A 14,101-nucleotide genomic window follows, 5' to 3' on the forward strand; every position below is an offset into this window, starting at 1 on the left:
CTCTGATGACACCTGTTCTGAGTTGGGTCCTGGCTGTCCACATTCTGCTGGGACAGAGACCATGGGGGCACTGGTGAGGGAGGCAGAGGGCTCCCTAACTCTGGTGCGTCTCCCCTTGGCTCCTCTGGGCCGAGCCCCGCACCCCTGGGGCTTGAGGCAACCCAGGGCTGGCGGCTTGGCCCCTTCCTTGATGGGCAGCGCTGCCCTGGAGGCGTTCCTCAGCCAGCCCAGATAAGTAGCTGGGCAGAGCAGGGGGCCAGAGGGTCTCTGAGCCCCTAACTTGTCTCCACCTGTGAGGCTTCCATGCTCTGCCAGGGTGAGGGAGGGGACATGGCACAGTGGGGCTGGGGCAACAGGTAGGGAGTGGGGCCAGAGGACAGTGTCAGGGTTGAGGGAGGCGGCAGGGGACTGGGGCCAGCCTGCAGGGGGTCCATTCTATGGGAAGTGTGCTTGTCTCCTGGGGTCACGGGAGTGCTGGGAACGCACTTGGCCCAGCCTCAGCGGGGATGGGTCCCACCTCTCCTGAGGGATAGAGTGCTCCCGGGACCCATGTGGCAAACATCCCCCTCGATAGGCCCCAAGGGTCTCTGGGCCCAGGAGGAGCTGCTGGAGGAATGCCCCCTGCCTCCAGGGTGGGGTCCAGTCCCACGCCACCTTTCAAGGGGTAGGCAGGTAGGCTTTTACGTTGAAGGGCACCTGCTGACTCTGACGTTCCTTTTGAGCCAGCAGACTACAGACCCATGTGGCCAGGCTGCGGTTTGGGCTGAGGACAGAGAGCGCAGCTCATTCCTGTGGCCTGCCTGTTCTGGGGAAGCAGAAAGGCTGGTGCAGGGGCCCATCTCTGTGAGGCCAGTGAGGAGCATATGGCTGTGGCCTCTGCTCGCTCTGGCCGGCCCTGGCTGGCCCTGGCAGTGATTCTTGAGGCTCCTTGTCCAGCCCATGTGACCACCAGGTTCTCCAGGATCCTGAGACCTGGGTCTGGAGGCTCTGCTGAGGCTACACAGGGGGGCCTAGAGCCTGTTGGTGCAGCAGGTGGGAGGGGCAGGCCCTTGGCCTGAGTGGTTGGGACAGGAGACGCCAGATGCCAAGTTCCTGAAGCAGGCAGTGGTCAGCAGAAACTTCAGGAAGGAGCCAGGACCTGAGGGCAGGGAGAGGCCTCAGGGCTGGGTCTGGAGGTGCCCCGAGGTGGTCTGAACTCTCTGCCCACCTGTGCAGCAGCATCCTGGGAGGCCTGGGAGCCCTGGCTGGCCTGTGGGGTCCTGCCTGGACTGGGAAGGTGGCCTGGAGCTGGGAGCGAGGTCCCCCTGCCTCGTTGTCCTCCAGGGCAGATGCTGTGGCACCTGCTGTGGTGCTCGGAGTTGTGTGCCTGTGTCTGAATGGGCAAGACAGGTGAGCAGCAGGTGAGGCCACTGTCCCCAGAGAGGCTGAGCCTGGGCCTCCAGGGCGGCCCATCCTGCTAGCACGCAGTTCCCCCAAGAGAACTGTGCCCACTGGCCTGGGAAGCATCCACATCTCATAAGCCCCCTCATGGGCTGACCTGGCTGACACTGCTGTGTCCCTGGTCCCCATTGGTAAGGTGGGCTGTGGTCACGCAGGTGTGTGAGCCCAACAGAGTGGTGGTGTCAGGACAGGACCACCTGTGTCCTGAGGGCCAGGTCTCTGGGCTCCATCTCCACCTGCTGTTTGTCCCAGGTACTAGGCTGCTTTGGCTCCAAGGACACAGCTGACCTCAGGGATTGGGGAGCAGGGAAGGCAGGTAGTTAGTAGGGGTCAGCGCCAGGACCTGCTGCTGCTCCCTGGGCCTCCCCCACCCCTCTGGAAGGAGGCCTGGGTCCTCCTGTCAGCCAGATTCCCCACAGGCCTTCCTAGGTGGGCTTGTGGCCCTGGGCGCCCTGGACCTGCCTGCATCTCTGGGCCTCCCTGTGAGCAAACCCGGCCCCTGTTGCTGCTTCTCACCAAACCAGGTCCCTGACCCATGGAGAACTCCAGGGCGTGAGCTGGGGCTCCCCCAGCATGGAGTACCCAAAGCTGACAACCAGTGTCCACCCTCAGCATGTGGTTCCCCCAACCCTGGGTGGACAGCTGTCCCAGCCCTCACTGTTCTGGGCCATTCCGGAACCCAGACACAGCCAGCCACTGTCTGCAGGTCCTGGCCCCTGAGGAGGGCGCTGTTCTCTGTGCCCTGGTGGTCACGCAGCACAGTGAGCTCTGTCTTTCTGTCTCCCTACACAGGTCTTCACACAACGAGCTAGAAAAGCACAGGTAAGTGACCCCCCAGCCCCCAACATGAGCCCAGCACCTGGCCCACCCTTCTACTGAGGGTATGTGGTGCGCTGAGCCTGCCCTTGTCCCGGGCATGGCCAAGTGTGCTGCTAGGGTGTGTCCTTGTCTTGGGAAGGGTCAAGCTTGGAGGAGGAGGCTGAGATCTGTTTCAGGCACTCTGTGCTAGAGGCAGGAGATGGCGGGGGGCCCAGGCCCTGCTTTCCGGAGCTCATCCAAGTGGGAGTCAGAGACGTGGAGCAGGGCCCCTTGTGCTATGTGACAGTCAGGGCCCTTAGCTTTCAGAACAGTGGTCTCCAGTCAGGAGGGTTCGGCTCTCTGCCCTGTGCATTCTGGGGTCTGCCTTCCAAGGAGCCGTGCTACAGGCTTGTCCAAGGGGCAGATGGAGAGCAGCCAGTCCCTGGCCGTGTGGGAAGCTCTGGCCCAGGGCAGGATTCAGGCGAGCCCTCGGGTAAAGCTGCGGGGTGTTCATTCCCCCTGGTGACAGCCGGAGGCAGCTAGGGCTGCAGGCCCAGCTCTGCTGGTGGTGATGAAGTGCAGGTGAGCTCAGTGGCCTAGGGGCTGGCAGTGGGAGCCCTGGGTGAATGCAGAGGCAGCCCTAGAGGCAGGAGCCCCCATGCTAGGACAAGGAAGGTTCCCCTGAAGGATGCTGGGCCATCGCTCCCTCCTGACTTGTGATCCCATCTGTGAAATGGGTCAGCTCTTCCCTTCCTGGTGGGGCAGGTCGGCGTGCTGGTTGAGCCCCCCCATAGTCCCCTCTAGAAAGATTTGGTGCTCAGCCAGGTCTCCACCTCCCCCCCATGTCTACCCCCACAGCAGCGCCAGCTTCCGTTCCCCTGGGATTCGGGCTGCTGGCCGGGGCGGGCAGCCGGGCAGGGACAGAACGCAGTGTTCTCTGAGGAACTGCACTTCCTGGACAGGTCATGTGTGTTTGGGGGGTTCCCTAGAGGCCACAGAGGTGGGGGCAGGTACAGGGCCCAAGAGAACCAGGCAGGCCTGGAGTTGTTTCCAGGCCTAAGGAGACCAGCCTAGCCTTGACCAGGACCCAGGAGCTGGGGCAGACACGTGGGGGTGTTCAAGGAAGGCTTCCTGGAGGCAGTCCCTGGGAGGACAGCCTCCTAATGGGGACAGACTGAGGGACAATGACATTGGGGGAGGATGGGTGGCAAGGATGTGGCAGCTGTTGGGGAGGACAGGGGACCCCTGCAGCTGCCCTTTGACCTGGCTTTGCCCTCTGCTCTCTCTTTCCAGAGGCTGCATGTAGCCAGGGCCTCATGGAGCCTTCTTGAGACACAGAGGAGGGATGGGTGGGCAGCCAGGGTGTCTCTGTGGACTCCTCCACCCCAGTGCAGGGGGTTTCTGTCTCTGGCTGGCCGAGAGGCAGATGTGGACAGCCCCAAGCACTCACAGGCCTGGGGCCCTGGATCACAGCCTACCTGATGCCAGCTGCTCTTGGCTGCAGGAAGGGCTGCGTGCTGTCTTGAGGAAGGAAGGAAGCCCCTGGCTGGGCCACCCAGCCATCCCGGGAGGCAGGCCCTGGACATTGCTTTGCCTGGAGGTGTTCGCTTACTGGGGACTGGGCAGGGCCTATGGGACTTCCCCTTGTGGGTGCTCTGAGCCAAGCCTGCCCAGCCCTGCTTCTCTTCTCTTTGTAGAGAGGCAGCTTCAGCAGGTCTGAGGCCGGTGCATTGTTGCCGACCCCAGGGTCCTGGGGACTGTGGAGGCCTCACCTTCTTGGCTGCTGACCTCACTGGCCCTACTCCAGGCTATGGTCTTAGTGTGTTTTGGGGGAAGGTCCCAGCCTTCTTTCCTGGCCTTTGACAGCCCCTGGATGGCAGAGCCCATTCCAAAGGCCAGTCCAGAGTCCTCAGCTGAGTCCCTGCCCCACATTGCCCCAAGCATGTCCAGGTTTTGGGAGGTCCCCAGGAGCCCCCTGCAGCCCAGCCTCATGTGCTGATGCAGCCTCACACGGCCTTCACGTACCTCGGGAAGTTCTGTTGGCAACGTCTAGAAAATGCAGGCAGGCAGAGGGAGTGGGAGGCACGCTTGCTCCTGGGCCGCCCCTAGCTCCCCGTCAGCCACAGCCAGGTTCTCTGGTTGGCTGGGACGCTGGCGTGGAGCCATGCCCTCTCGGTGCCCCGGGTCCCCCTCTGGGCTTGGGGTTTTTGGGGGAGCTGGAAAGTGCTGCGTCAGAGGTGGGGCTGCCGTGGATACCAGCCCAGCGCGCCAGTCCTGCAGGCGGGTTCTGCCTCCTGAATCCACACAGGGTTCCTTCAGGAAGTGGGGGTTTTAAAAGCCCTTTGAATGCCCAGGGACAGCCGTGGGGTGCTGGCAGGGGGCCCAGGGCACTACAGCGGCTTCAGGAGGGGAGGGCTCAGTGGGAGCCCAGTGCATCCCTGGGCCAAGGGGCTTCCTGGCTCAGAGGGGTTGGTGGGGATCTTCCTGGGGTCCCACAACCAGCCGCTGGTAGAGTTGGCTCCAGGCCACTGCCACTGCTCAGGGCAGGAATTTCTGTGGCCTCCAGCCCTGGTGCCTGCCGTCCTGGGCCAGGTGGACCTGTTACTGGCTTGGACAGTGCGTGTATGTGGTCAGATGGCTTCTGTTTGTCTCTCGAGAAAGGTGTTCCGTGATTTCTAAAGCGGTCTGTTCATGGACCTCCCCTGCACCCCACCCCAGAGACTGCATCCCAGGCACTCGGAGGCTGAGCCACATCCTCCTCTGCTCCCCGCGGGCACTAACATTGCCGATGAGACTTGGATAAGCAGGGGACCTTGTTCTCCATTTCCTCACTTGATCTTTCACCTGATACCACGTACGTAAGTCCTGTCCGCCTGCGTCAGGGCACACTCCTCCGCCTGCTCATCCCCGATGACTGCACAGGACACTTGGCTGTGCCACCAGCGTTCTTAGTGATGACCCTCTGGTTAACACAGGGACTTCCGGACGGTCCTGTGATGTGCCTTGGTGAGCACAGACCTTTGCGGATCTGGGGGGATAGTTTTGTAGGACCAAGGCCCTAAAAGTAGAGATGCTGGATGGCGGTCAGTGATAACTGTGCCGATGGCCCTTCAGACCTGTGTCCCCTTTTGCTCTCCCACCAGCAAACCATCAACGACCCCTCGAGTTGGCTGGCGCAGGAGCCATCCCTTCTCACGTCAGCCCGTCGGAGGGTGCAAGTCGTACCTCCTTGTTTGCGTGTGCATTTCCTGGCTCTGGTGAGATGGAGCCGGGCGTTAGGTTAGGTTGGCCTTCGTGTCCTGTAGCCTGTTTGTGTCCTCCGCCCGTTGTGACGTCGAGGCATTCTGCTTTTAATTTTTGATGTGTATGAGCTCAAAATACCACGAATACTAACCATTTGTCTTTTATATGTATTGCAAAGATTTTTCTACTTGTTATTTGTTTCTTAGCTGTGTTTTTCTTTCTTGTGCAAACGTGTCTTTCTGTCATTGTCACAGCAATGTGTGTGTGTGTGTGTGTGTTTTTAGCATAGAAAACCTGGAAAATACAGAAAAGTACAAAGCTAAAGAAATAAAATTGCCAGGCGCATCGCCTGGAGACGCACGCTCCCTGTGCCTCGTTTTGTTCTGTCGTCTCTCGTGTGCGTCTGCTCTTTTATTTTTTAAACAAAATTGGGTCACTTGTCACCTATGTGGTTCTGTATTCTAATTTTTTCACTTAACATTCAAGATGTGCATGTGTAACACACTAAAATGATAATGAGGTTGTTTTGGGGTGGTGGAGTTTGGGGGTACTTTTAATTTTTTTTCCTTTTAAAGTTGATTTGCATTTTTAAATTGTTCTGCAGAGGTCATGTAGTGCTGATGTAATTACACGGTGGGTTGGAAAGCCATTTGCTAGAGTGGACCAGGGAAGGAGGCCCCTGGCAACGCCCCCACTTGCAAACCTAGTCCCAGTGGTGGCTGCAGTGCGTTGGCAGCGTGCCTTGGGAAAGGTGCCTCCTTGAGCAGAGAGCACCCTTCGGCCTCTTGGCTGCGCAGTTCCTGGGTTGGGGGTGGCAGGGCGCTCACTCCCATTGGAGGTGGGAAGGCTGAGCTTCCAGGAACTGGGGTCGTCATGTACTGGCAGCCTGGGACCCCTTTCCCTGCACCTGTGCACGAGAGGCAGCGTGGGAGATGCTGAGGATGTTGGCCCCATTCAGGCCACCTCCAGGCAGACCTCCCGACTGGTGCAGCTGTTAACCGCTGCACCCAGCAGCCCCCTCCTTCTTCAGTCTTCTCCTCTGTCCAAAGGAAATGGCTGCCCCTGCGCATGTTACTCTCGAGGGGACAAGATTTGCTGGGCTTGGGAACGGCAGGAGCAGACATGCCAGGGCTGGGGTGCTCAGTGTTGGCGCCATGTGGGGAAAGTCACGTGTGTAGGCATCAGCTGTGGCAGGGCAGTTGGGCGGCAGGTTTTCAAAAGATTCAAAAAGTATTCCTACCCCTTGACCTGGTCATTCCACTCGTAAGGATTTACCCAAAGCAAAGTGTCCTATATTTGGAAGCAGACTCTGCGGCCTGCACGGGATGGGTGAGTCTGTGGTTGAACATGGCAGTGACAAAACCTGCTGGTGCCCTGCACTGCCAGGCAGGTGCACGTGGGCGTGGCCAGGGTTCCAGGCCTCTGGGTGAGCTGGACTCCCCGCACCCCGTGAGCTCCACCATCCTCCCCCGCAGACAAGCAGGCCAGCCGGGAAGGCGGTGTTTCCGCAGGGGCAGGCCTAGGATGAAGCCAGGGCCCCTCTCCCAAGGTGCCCGATGAATGTGTCCTGGAGGATTGTAGCATGTGAGCAAGTGCCTTGAGTGTGAACGGACAAGCAAGCACCACTGGGTGTCATGGCTCCAGTTCTGTGAAAAGTGGATTCATCTGTGGATACAGGGACAGACTCTGGAATGAGGCGGTTTCCAAGGGGATGTGAAACTTGGGTTGGAAGGGCCTGGTCCCTGGCCCTCCCTTGACCTAGGCTGATCATGTTTCCATGGTCACAAAAGTGACAGCACGTTGTGCACGATGAGGTGGAGAGACATAAATCTTGTCTGGGTCTCTCCAGATCTCTGGGTGCAGCCTGAACAGCACCCTCGCCTTACCCCACCCTGCCCTGCATGAGGACTCCAGGGCAGGGATGGGGGATGGGGGATGGTAGGGGGGCGAGCTGGGGCTCCTGGGCAGTGCCTGGTGGTGACGCACTGAGGCTCTGCAGGCCATGGTGAGCTGGGCGCTTCTGCCGGTTGTCTGGGGGCTGTGGGTGTTGGGCTGCTCCTGGGGGCGGGGGGAGTTCCCAGCCAGGCCAGGAGGGGATCCTCAGAGAGGGACCCTCAGCACATCTGCAGCAGTCGATGGTGAGGATGGGTCTGTGTAGGGCCCTGCGAACTGCCTCCTGCCCTCCCCCAGACCTCTCACCCCATGGGCTTTGCCACCCCAGCCTGATGGTTCTGTCTCTGGCTCTTTCAGACGAGCCAAACTCAGGCTGTACCTGGAGCAGCTCAAGCAGCTGGTGCCCCTGGGCCCCGACAGCACCCGCCACACCACGCTGAGCCTCCTGAAGCGGGCCAAGGTGCACATCAAGGTGAGTGGGCCTTGCACTCCACCCTGCCCTGTCCGGCTGCCTCGGTGTCCCTGCATGCCCTGGGGGTGTGCTCACAGGGGACCCTGGGTGGCCCTTGGATCAGAGGGCCTGAAGGTGGGTGGGGAGCCATCTGGCGGGTGTGTGTCGGGGACCTGGTGGTTTTTGCCAGGGTGGAGGAGCAGCAACAGAAGCTGCCAAGGGGTCGAGGCAGTTCCGTGGCTTGTGCTGCATTTGTTGGGTGCTGATGGCATAAGAAGCCACAGTGCAGCATAGGCTGGGATGGAGAGGAGGAGTTCGGGGGACAGATTGCTCTCTGGGGCCCTGGGCTGTGAAGAGGCAGCTGCTGGAAGGAGAGAGTGGGCCAGGAAGGAGAGAAGAGGCCAGGAGGGGCAGGGTTTCCTGGGTGCCATCAGAAGGCAGACTAAAAGTAGGCAGCCTGGTGGGGGTGCCAGGGTGGAGGTTGGGGCAGTGGGGGCTGGCAGTAGGTCGGGGCTGAGGGAGACATTCCCTGGGGCAGCCCCCAAAGGACTTTTGACAGCCCTGTTGGTTTGGGGGCCTTGTGACATTTGGGCCAACCAGGGCAAGTCTCCGTCTGCTCTGAGGGCCTCTGCCTGCATAGTCATGGCCACCTCCAGGCTGGGGTGGCAGGAGCTTTGAGAGGGGCACAACCAGAGCCCTGGGGGCCCTCACAGAGCAAGCAGCGTCTCAGTGGGGCCCACGGGAAGGTTTAGAGAGGGCAGGGCGCAGGTGTTGCAGAGATAGGCATGGTACAGGCCACAGCCCCGCGGGGGCAGGCAGGGCTGGGAGTGTGTGAGGAGACCTGCTGGAAGCAGGACTGTCCTGGAGAAGGTGCCAGCCAAAGATTGGGTAGCGCTGACCCAGGGTGTCATGGCCACACATGGCTCAGCTTGACCAAGGCTGCCTGGTGGCTGTGGGTATTAGAGCTGGGCCATAGATGGAAACCACAGGGCTGGGAGGTGGCATCTGACTGTGACCGCCTGGCTGGGACAGGGAGGGATCCACCTCAGGCTGTGGGGCCGGTAGAGACTGGGCACCCTGTGGCCCATAGCCTGGCTAGGTCTTGTCAAGGAGAGGGAACCTCTGGGCCTGGGTGCCCCGGTTCCTGGCCAGGGGGAGGTGGGGAGTCCCCTTCCCGCTGTGGGCTCACAGTCCCCCTTGCCCGCAGAAACTGGAGGAGCAGGACCGCCGGGCACTGAGCATCAAGGAGCAGCTGCAGCAGGAGCATCGCTTCCTGAAGCGGCGCCTGGAGCAGCTGTCGGTGCAGAGCGTGGAGCGCGTGCGCACGGATAGCACAGGCTCCGCCGTCTCCACGGACGACTCAGAGCAAGGTGGGGCGTGGGGCAGCCTCACCTGGGCCTCCGGGCACTCAGTGGCACAGCTCCCTGGGTGGAGAGAAGGCTCCTGGTGCTGGGGTTGGGGAGAACCCTCCCAGCTCCCTGCTGCACTGGGGTGTTTGTCACCATCTAAGTGCAGAAGGGACTGGACAGGGAGGGTGGGATGCAGAGGCCGCATGGCCCGCTGAGGACTGGTGCTTCTGAGGCTGGGTTCTTAGCCAGAGCCCTCCTGGCGTCTGCTGCCCCAGGGCCCAGACAGCGCCGTCTGCACTTCTGCTCCTCTGCCCAGAGCTTCTGCTTCCAGAAAAGGGAGAAATGGGCTGGCACCTTTAGAGTGGCCTGACCCCATCCCCGCTCTGTTCTCCCCAGAAGTGGACATAGAGGGCATGGAGTTTGGCCCTGGTGAGCTGGACAGTGTTGGCAGCAGCAGTGACGCGGACGACCACTACAGCCTGCAGAGTGGCAGCGGCGGCGACAGTGGCTTCGGGCCCCACTGCCGGCGGCTGGGCCGCCCCGCCCTCTCGTAGGCCCGTGCCCTCTGCTCCTTGGCCTGCCTGCTCGCCAGCCACGCGTGTCAGCCCTCCAGTTCTCCTTCAGTTGACGCCAGCCTCTCCACAGGCCCACTGCTGTGCCATTCTGGAAGCTCCAGCTGCCGCCTGGGCTGCCTGGCACTGCCCGCTTGCCGGTCAGGGCCTGCCGAGCTGCCTGCCCCTCTCAGCTGGGCAGAGTCCCCTGCAAGGAGGCAGGGCCCAGCTTCCACGTCCGGAGCCCTGGTCAGCATAGCCGCCCACGGTCTGTTCTCAGATTCCTAATCATTCCAGAAGTATTAAATATCATTGCTGCAAACCTCGGCAGGTGCCGTGTGAGGGGCTTAATGACCACCACAGGGAGCTCAGACCCCAACCCTGGATCCCAGGAGAAAGGAGTGGACCGAGGAAGGAAGGAAGGCAAGGCTGTCTGTCCATCCGTCCGTCTGTCCACCTACCTGTCAGTCCACATAGGCTCCTGGCGTGGACAAGGGATCTGTGAAGGGCGGGACCTGGGTGAGCACCTGGGGCAGGTGGGTGGTCAAGGTCCTTCCCACGTCGCAGGTGTCAGAACCTAGGGCTGGGCTCTCGGGGCAGGCCAGGCCAGCCCAGCCCACACCGAGCTGGGCAGCGTCTGCTCTGGTAGGACTGTCAGACGCACACACGCACGCACCTAGGTACACGCACTCATGTACATGCTCACACACGCAGACACACCTGGGCACCCCGAGGTCACCTGTTCTGGGGATGATGGCCTTTGGGGTCATCTGGCAAACATCAGCCCCTGGGCTGTGCCTGGTTCCCCTCCAACTCCCGCTCACCCACGCCCACCCATTGTGCCTGCCTGTCTGCATAGGAGAGGGGCATCTCTTCCTGGGTAGGGCTGGGGTGAGCTGGAGGCTGGTAAAAGTTGCAGCCACTGGGTCCTCGGGGGCTTACTCATCTCCCTTTTTTAAACAAAAAGCAAAAAAGTAAAATGCTGCACTGCCCAGCAGCCCAGTGAGGGCTCCGGGAGCCACCTTAGGAAAGGGCTCTTCACGAGCTCTGCTGCGGCAGCCTCAGCGGGCAGAGAGGCTTCCCCCCAAAAAACAACCATGTTTTAAAAAAAGAGCCTAAAGACTCTCGGCCAAGGGACGTCCGTGTGTGCCGCCTCTGTTTCCTGTACCAGATTTTTGTACTCTATTTTCCTAGCCATTGTTGTGTCCTTGTTTGCTGAGGGGTGGGAGCCACCCAGCGTCTCAGGGACCTGTCCCTCTGTCATGTCGTCAAAGTGTGCCTTGTGTCTTGTGTCTGGCCTTGCCCTTCCCACCAGCATGTCCCTCGTGGCTCAGGGTGCCCCAGGCCTGCCCAGCTAGTGTTGTCCTCCCATCTCCTGTGGGCAGCCCCTCCCAGCAGCCAGGGCTTCCTGGGGGCGATGCAGCCAGGCCCCTGTGGGTGGCATGGAGGGACCTAGTGTTTGCCCTCCCCAGCAGCTGGCAGGGGCCTGCTTGCTCACTAGAGAGGTGGATTCTCACCTGTCACCTGACTCGAGCCCCCTGCTTCCTGGTCTAAGTGAGGGCTCCAGGTTTCAGACACTGGCAGCCAATGAAGACTGCTCACTGGGTGGTGCAGGCCTGGCACCAGGAGGCTTGCACCCTTCCTTCCTGACGTCCTCTGTCCTTGGGGCTGGCCCACAGCAGTACCTGCCTTGCCTCTGGTGCATCTCTAGCCAATTTCCATATGATGGGGAAAATTTGTGTCTATTTCCAGTCATAGGCATAGATGTCCCAGGGTTGGGGGCCCTTTGTGGTGGAAGGGGGTCCCTGGAAACAACTCTGGTACAGAACCTGCCCTGCAGGCCATAGGGGGTGTGGTGCCTGGAGCTGAGGGGCATCCAAATGCATTGTGGGTGGTTGCGAGGAGGCCTGTCTGCATCTCCTTCCGGCCCCACGGGGGGCCAGGGGCACCCAGAAAGGAGCTTCCCCTGCCTGCCTGATTCTGTCACCCCGAGGCTTCATTTCAAACACTGCGGCACCTCTGAGCAAGGCGGGCCGTGTGCAAAACCTTGCTTCCCCAGCCAGCACTCCAGGGCCCTGAGGTGGTCGTGTCCCTGCCCTCAATTCTTGAAGCACCAGCTCCCTGCCCCACCCTCCAGTGCCTGGGGCAGCCGGGGGGCTTCTGCTCTCATCTCTGACCAGCAGAATCCACCCAGTGACCAGTGGTGGCCCCTCAGCCGACCCTCCCAGCAGCTCAGCCTGTGGCTGTTGAGGCCGTGGTTCCCACGTGGACTGGGAGGCAGTCTCATAGCCACCCGGCGTGCTGTTCAGCTGCCCCTCCCTGCCACCAGCAGGTGGGTGAAGGGTGGCCCACTGGGTGGGGGCTGGTGCTAGGACTCACCATATGCTCAAACTTCCCACTGCTCCCTGCCAGGGGCCCAGGCTGCCATCACTGGAGGCTGCAGGGACCAAGAGGCCATCACCGTGTCTAGAGAGAGCAGACAGGAGCAGAACAGCGCCGGGGGCTCCTGAGCCTCTGCGTGTACCCTCCCAGCCCACACCGGTGCTCTCAGCCACTGAGCACCCAGACTCAGGCTTGGGTTCCCCAGACTTACTGGAAGGCAGCTCCCGCGTACCAGGATAACCCCTGCAAACCACATAGCAGACCCCTGCCATCCTCGCAGAGGGGAAAAGGTTGCAGCAAGGCTTTGCCTCTGCAGACCCCACCTTAGTGGCACAGTGCTTGGGCCTGTGTTCCCCGGGTGGTGGAGCCCTGTACTGGTCTGTGGCCCTGGGGACCCCACTCTGCTGTCTGCCCCAGCCCATGCCGTCTGCTGGGCAAGGCAGGCTCCCCCATGCCCTGCCTCCCTCTGTCAGGGAACCTGGGACCCCTCTCCCCACTGCCTGCACAGAGGACCCTGACCCTGGGCCAGCAGTGTGGCCCCAGGTCCATGTTGGGCACTAGGGCAGGTTCCGTGCCAGAGTCAGGGGCCACATGAGGGCCTGGTGCCGGTGAGGGGGGTGTGCGCTAGAGGGGAAAGGGGCCCCCGCCCACCTGTCCACCGTGTGGGCCATGCTGTGTCCTTATGTCATTGTAATATAAATACAGATTTTTATATCTCACCCTGCTGGCTCCGGCTCTTTCTGTGATTGTCACTGTCACCATGCTTTGCGCCCTGCCCTCGGCCTCCAAGCAGAGAGCCTGACCCAGTGGCACCACACTGTGTGGCCTTTAGGCCGTGGCCCTCGTTGCCCTACCACAGCCTCTTTTCTGGGAGGCCTGATGGAGCACGTCACCCCCTGCTGCCAACCACACTGGGCCCGCCATCACAGCTGCCTCCCTGGATGCTGTGGCACCTGGAGCTGGGTGAAGGCGGGTTTGAGGCGGGTGCCCCTACAGGCCTGTTGGCCAACTGGATGCTCTTGTTGCTCTTGTCCCAGAGGCACTGGGACTTTGCCTCTGGCTCTTGTGCTGGGGCCCTGCTGGCCCTGCTGGCCCTGCTGGCCGAGGACAGCCGACCCCTTGGGGTGCTCCACGCCAGCCAGGAACCCTCTGCATAGAGGCTGCTAGCTCTCAGAGCTGCACTGTGAGAATCCTCCTGCACCTGTTCCCAGAACTACCTGGGTATGGCTTCTGCTTCCTGTCATGGGGACCTGCCGTGCTGAGGTGAAGTGAGATGGCATGGCCAGCCATCCCCTTGTGCCGGTGGTGACCGTGGAGACACAGGCTCCTGTCATGCCCATCATGGGGTGGTTGTGAGGTGATGAGACTTCGCGCAGTGGGGAGAAGAGGTCTTGCTCTCACCCAAACAAGCTGGGCTGGCTGCCTGCTCCCCCCCAGGGAGGCCTTTTGGAGGGAACGCCCCTGGAAGCAGAGACCTCTGATCTGCCAGGCCAGGGTTGGGGCGGTGTGGGCCCAGCTACCGTGGTGCAGAGGGAGGAGTCCTGGGGGGCCCAGCAATGGGCAGCTGAGAGGACATGCCTGCTTTGAGTGCTGGAGAATTGATGGAGCTGGGTGGTCATACGGGGGCTCCTGAGTGTGGAGTCGCCACACTGTGCACATGGCAGCTATGCATTGGAGATGGCCCAGTGGGACCCGCCAGCAGGTTGTGGGGTGGCCATGGAGGGTACCTGCCGGGGGCCTCGGAGGAATCTGAGCTCCCCCAACCCCCAGCAGCAGAGTCTGGATCGTTGAACCTGTGTGCGCCCCAGGAGCCCTCGAGGCCATTAGTGGGGAGCACCCCAGGAAAGAAATCAGTTCCTCCTGGGAATGTGGCTGTGGCCTCAGAGCCACCAGGATTTGGTCGTTCATGTAAATGTGGACGTTTAAATCCCAAATATTATGATTTGGGATCACCACTACTGTTTTCTGTCGAGGGCATGCAGGTGCCAGGGGCT

At 61.3% G+C, this 14,101-nt stretch overlaps 1 protein-coding gene across 1 annotated transcript; it reads left to right on the forward strand.

The window, feature by feature from the left end:
* Nucleotides 1-863: 863 nt before the first annotated feature.
* On the forward strand, nt 864-12,826 carry MXD4 (MAX dimerization protein 4). The gene is made up of 5 exons (XM_011970922.1): nt 864-1,032; nt 2,124-2,262; nt 7,732-7,846; nt 9,033-9,195; nt 9,571-12,826. Exons 1-5 carry the CDS (start codon nt 864-866, stop codon nt 9,726-9,728), a joined length of 744 nt encoding a protein of 247 aa, XP_011826312.1. The 3' UTR covers nt 9,729-12,826.
* Nucleotides 12,827-14,101: the final 1,275 nt, after the last annotated feature.

Source organism: Mandrillus leucophaeus, unplaced genomic scaffold (genome assembly GCF_000951045.1).
Source record: "Mandrillus leucophaeus isolate KB7577 unplaced genomic scaffold, Mleu.le_1.0 Scaffold98, whole genome shotgun sequence".
NCBI classification, from domain to species: Eukaryota; Metazoa; Chordata; class Mammalia; order Primates; family Cercopithecidae; genus Mandrillus; species Mandrillus leucophaeus.

Coding starts and splice junctions, on each gene's coding strand:
- MXD4 (XM_011970922.1), top strand. CDS start 864: ATGGCTGTGGCCTCTGCTCGCTCTGGCCGGCCCTGGCTGGCCCTGGCA. Junction 7,847..9,032: donor GGGCCAAGGTGCACATCAAG/GTGAGTGGGCCT, acceptor CCTTGCCCGCAG/AAACTGGAGGAGCAGGACCG. Junction 9,196..9,570: donor CACGGACGACTCAGAGCAAG/GTGGGGCGTGGG, acceptor TGTTCTCCCCAG/AAGTGGACATAGAGGGCATG.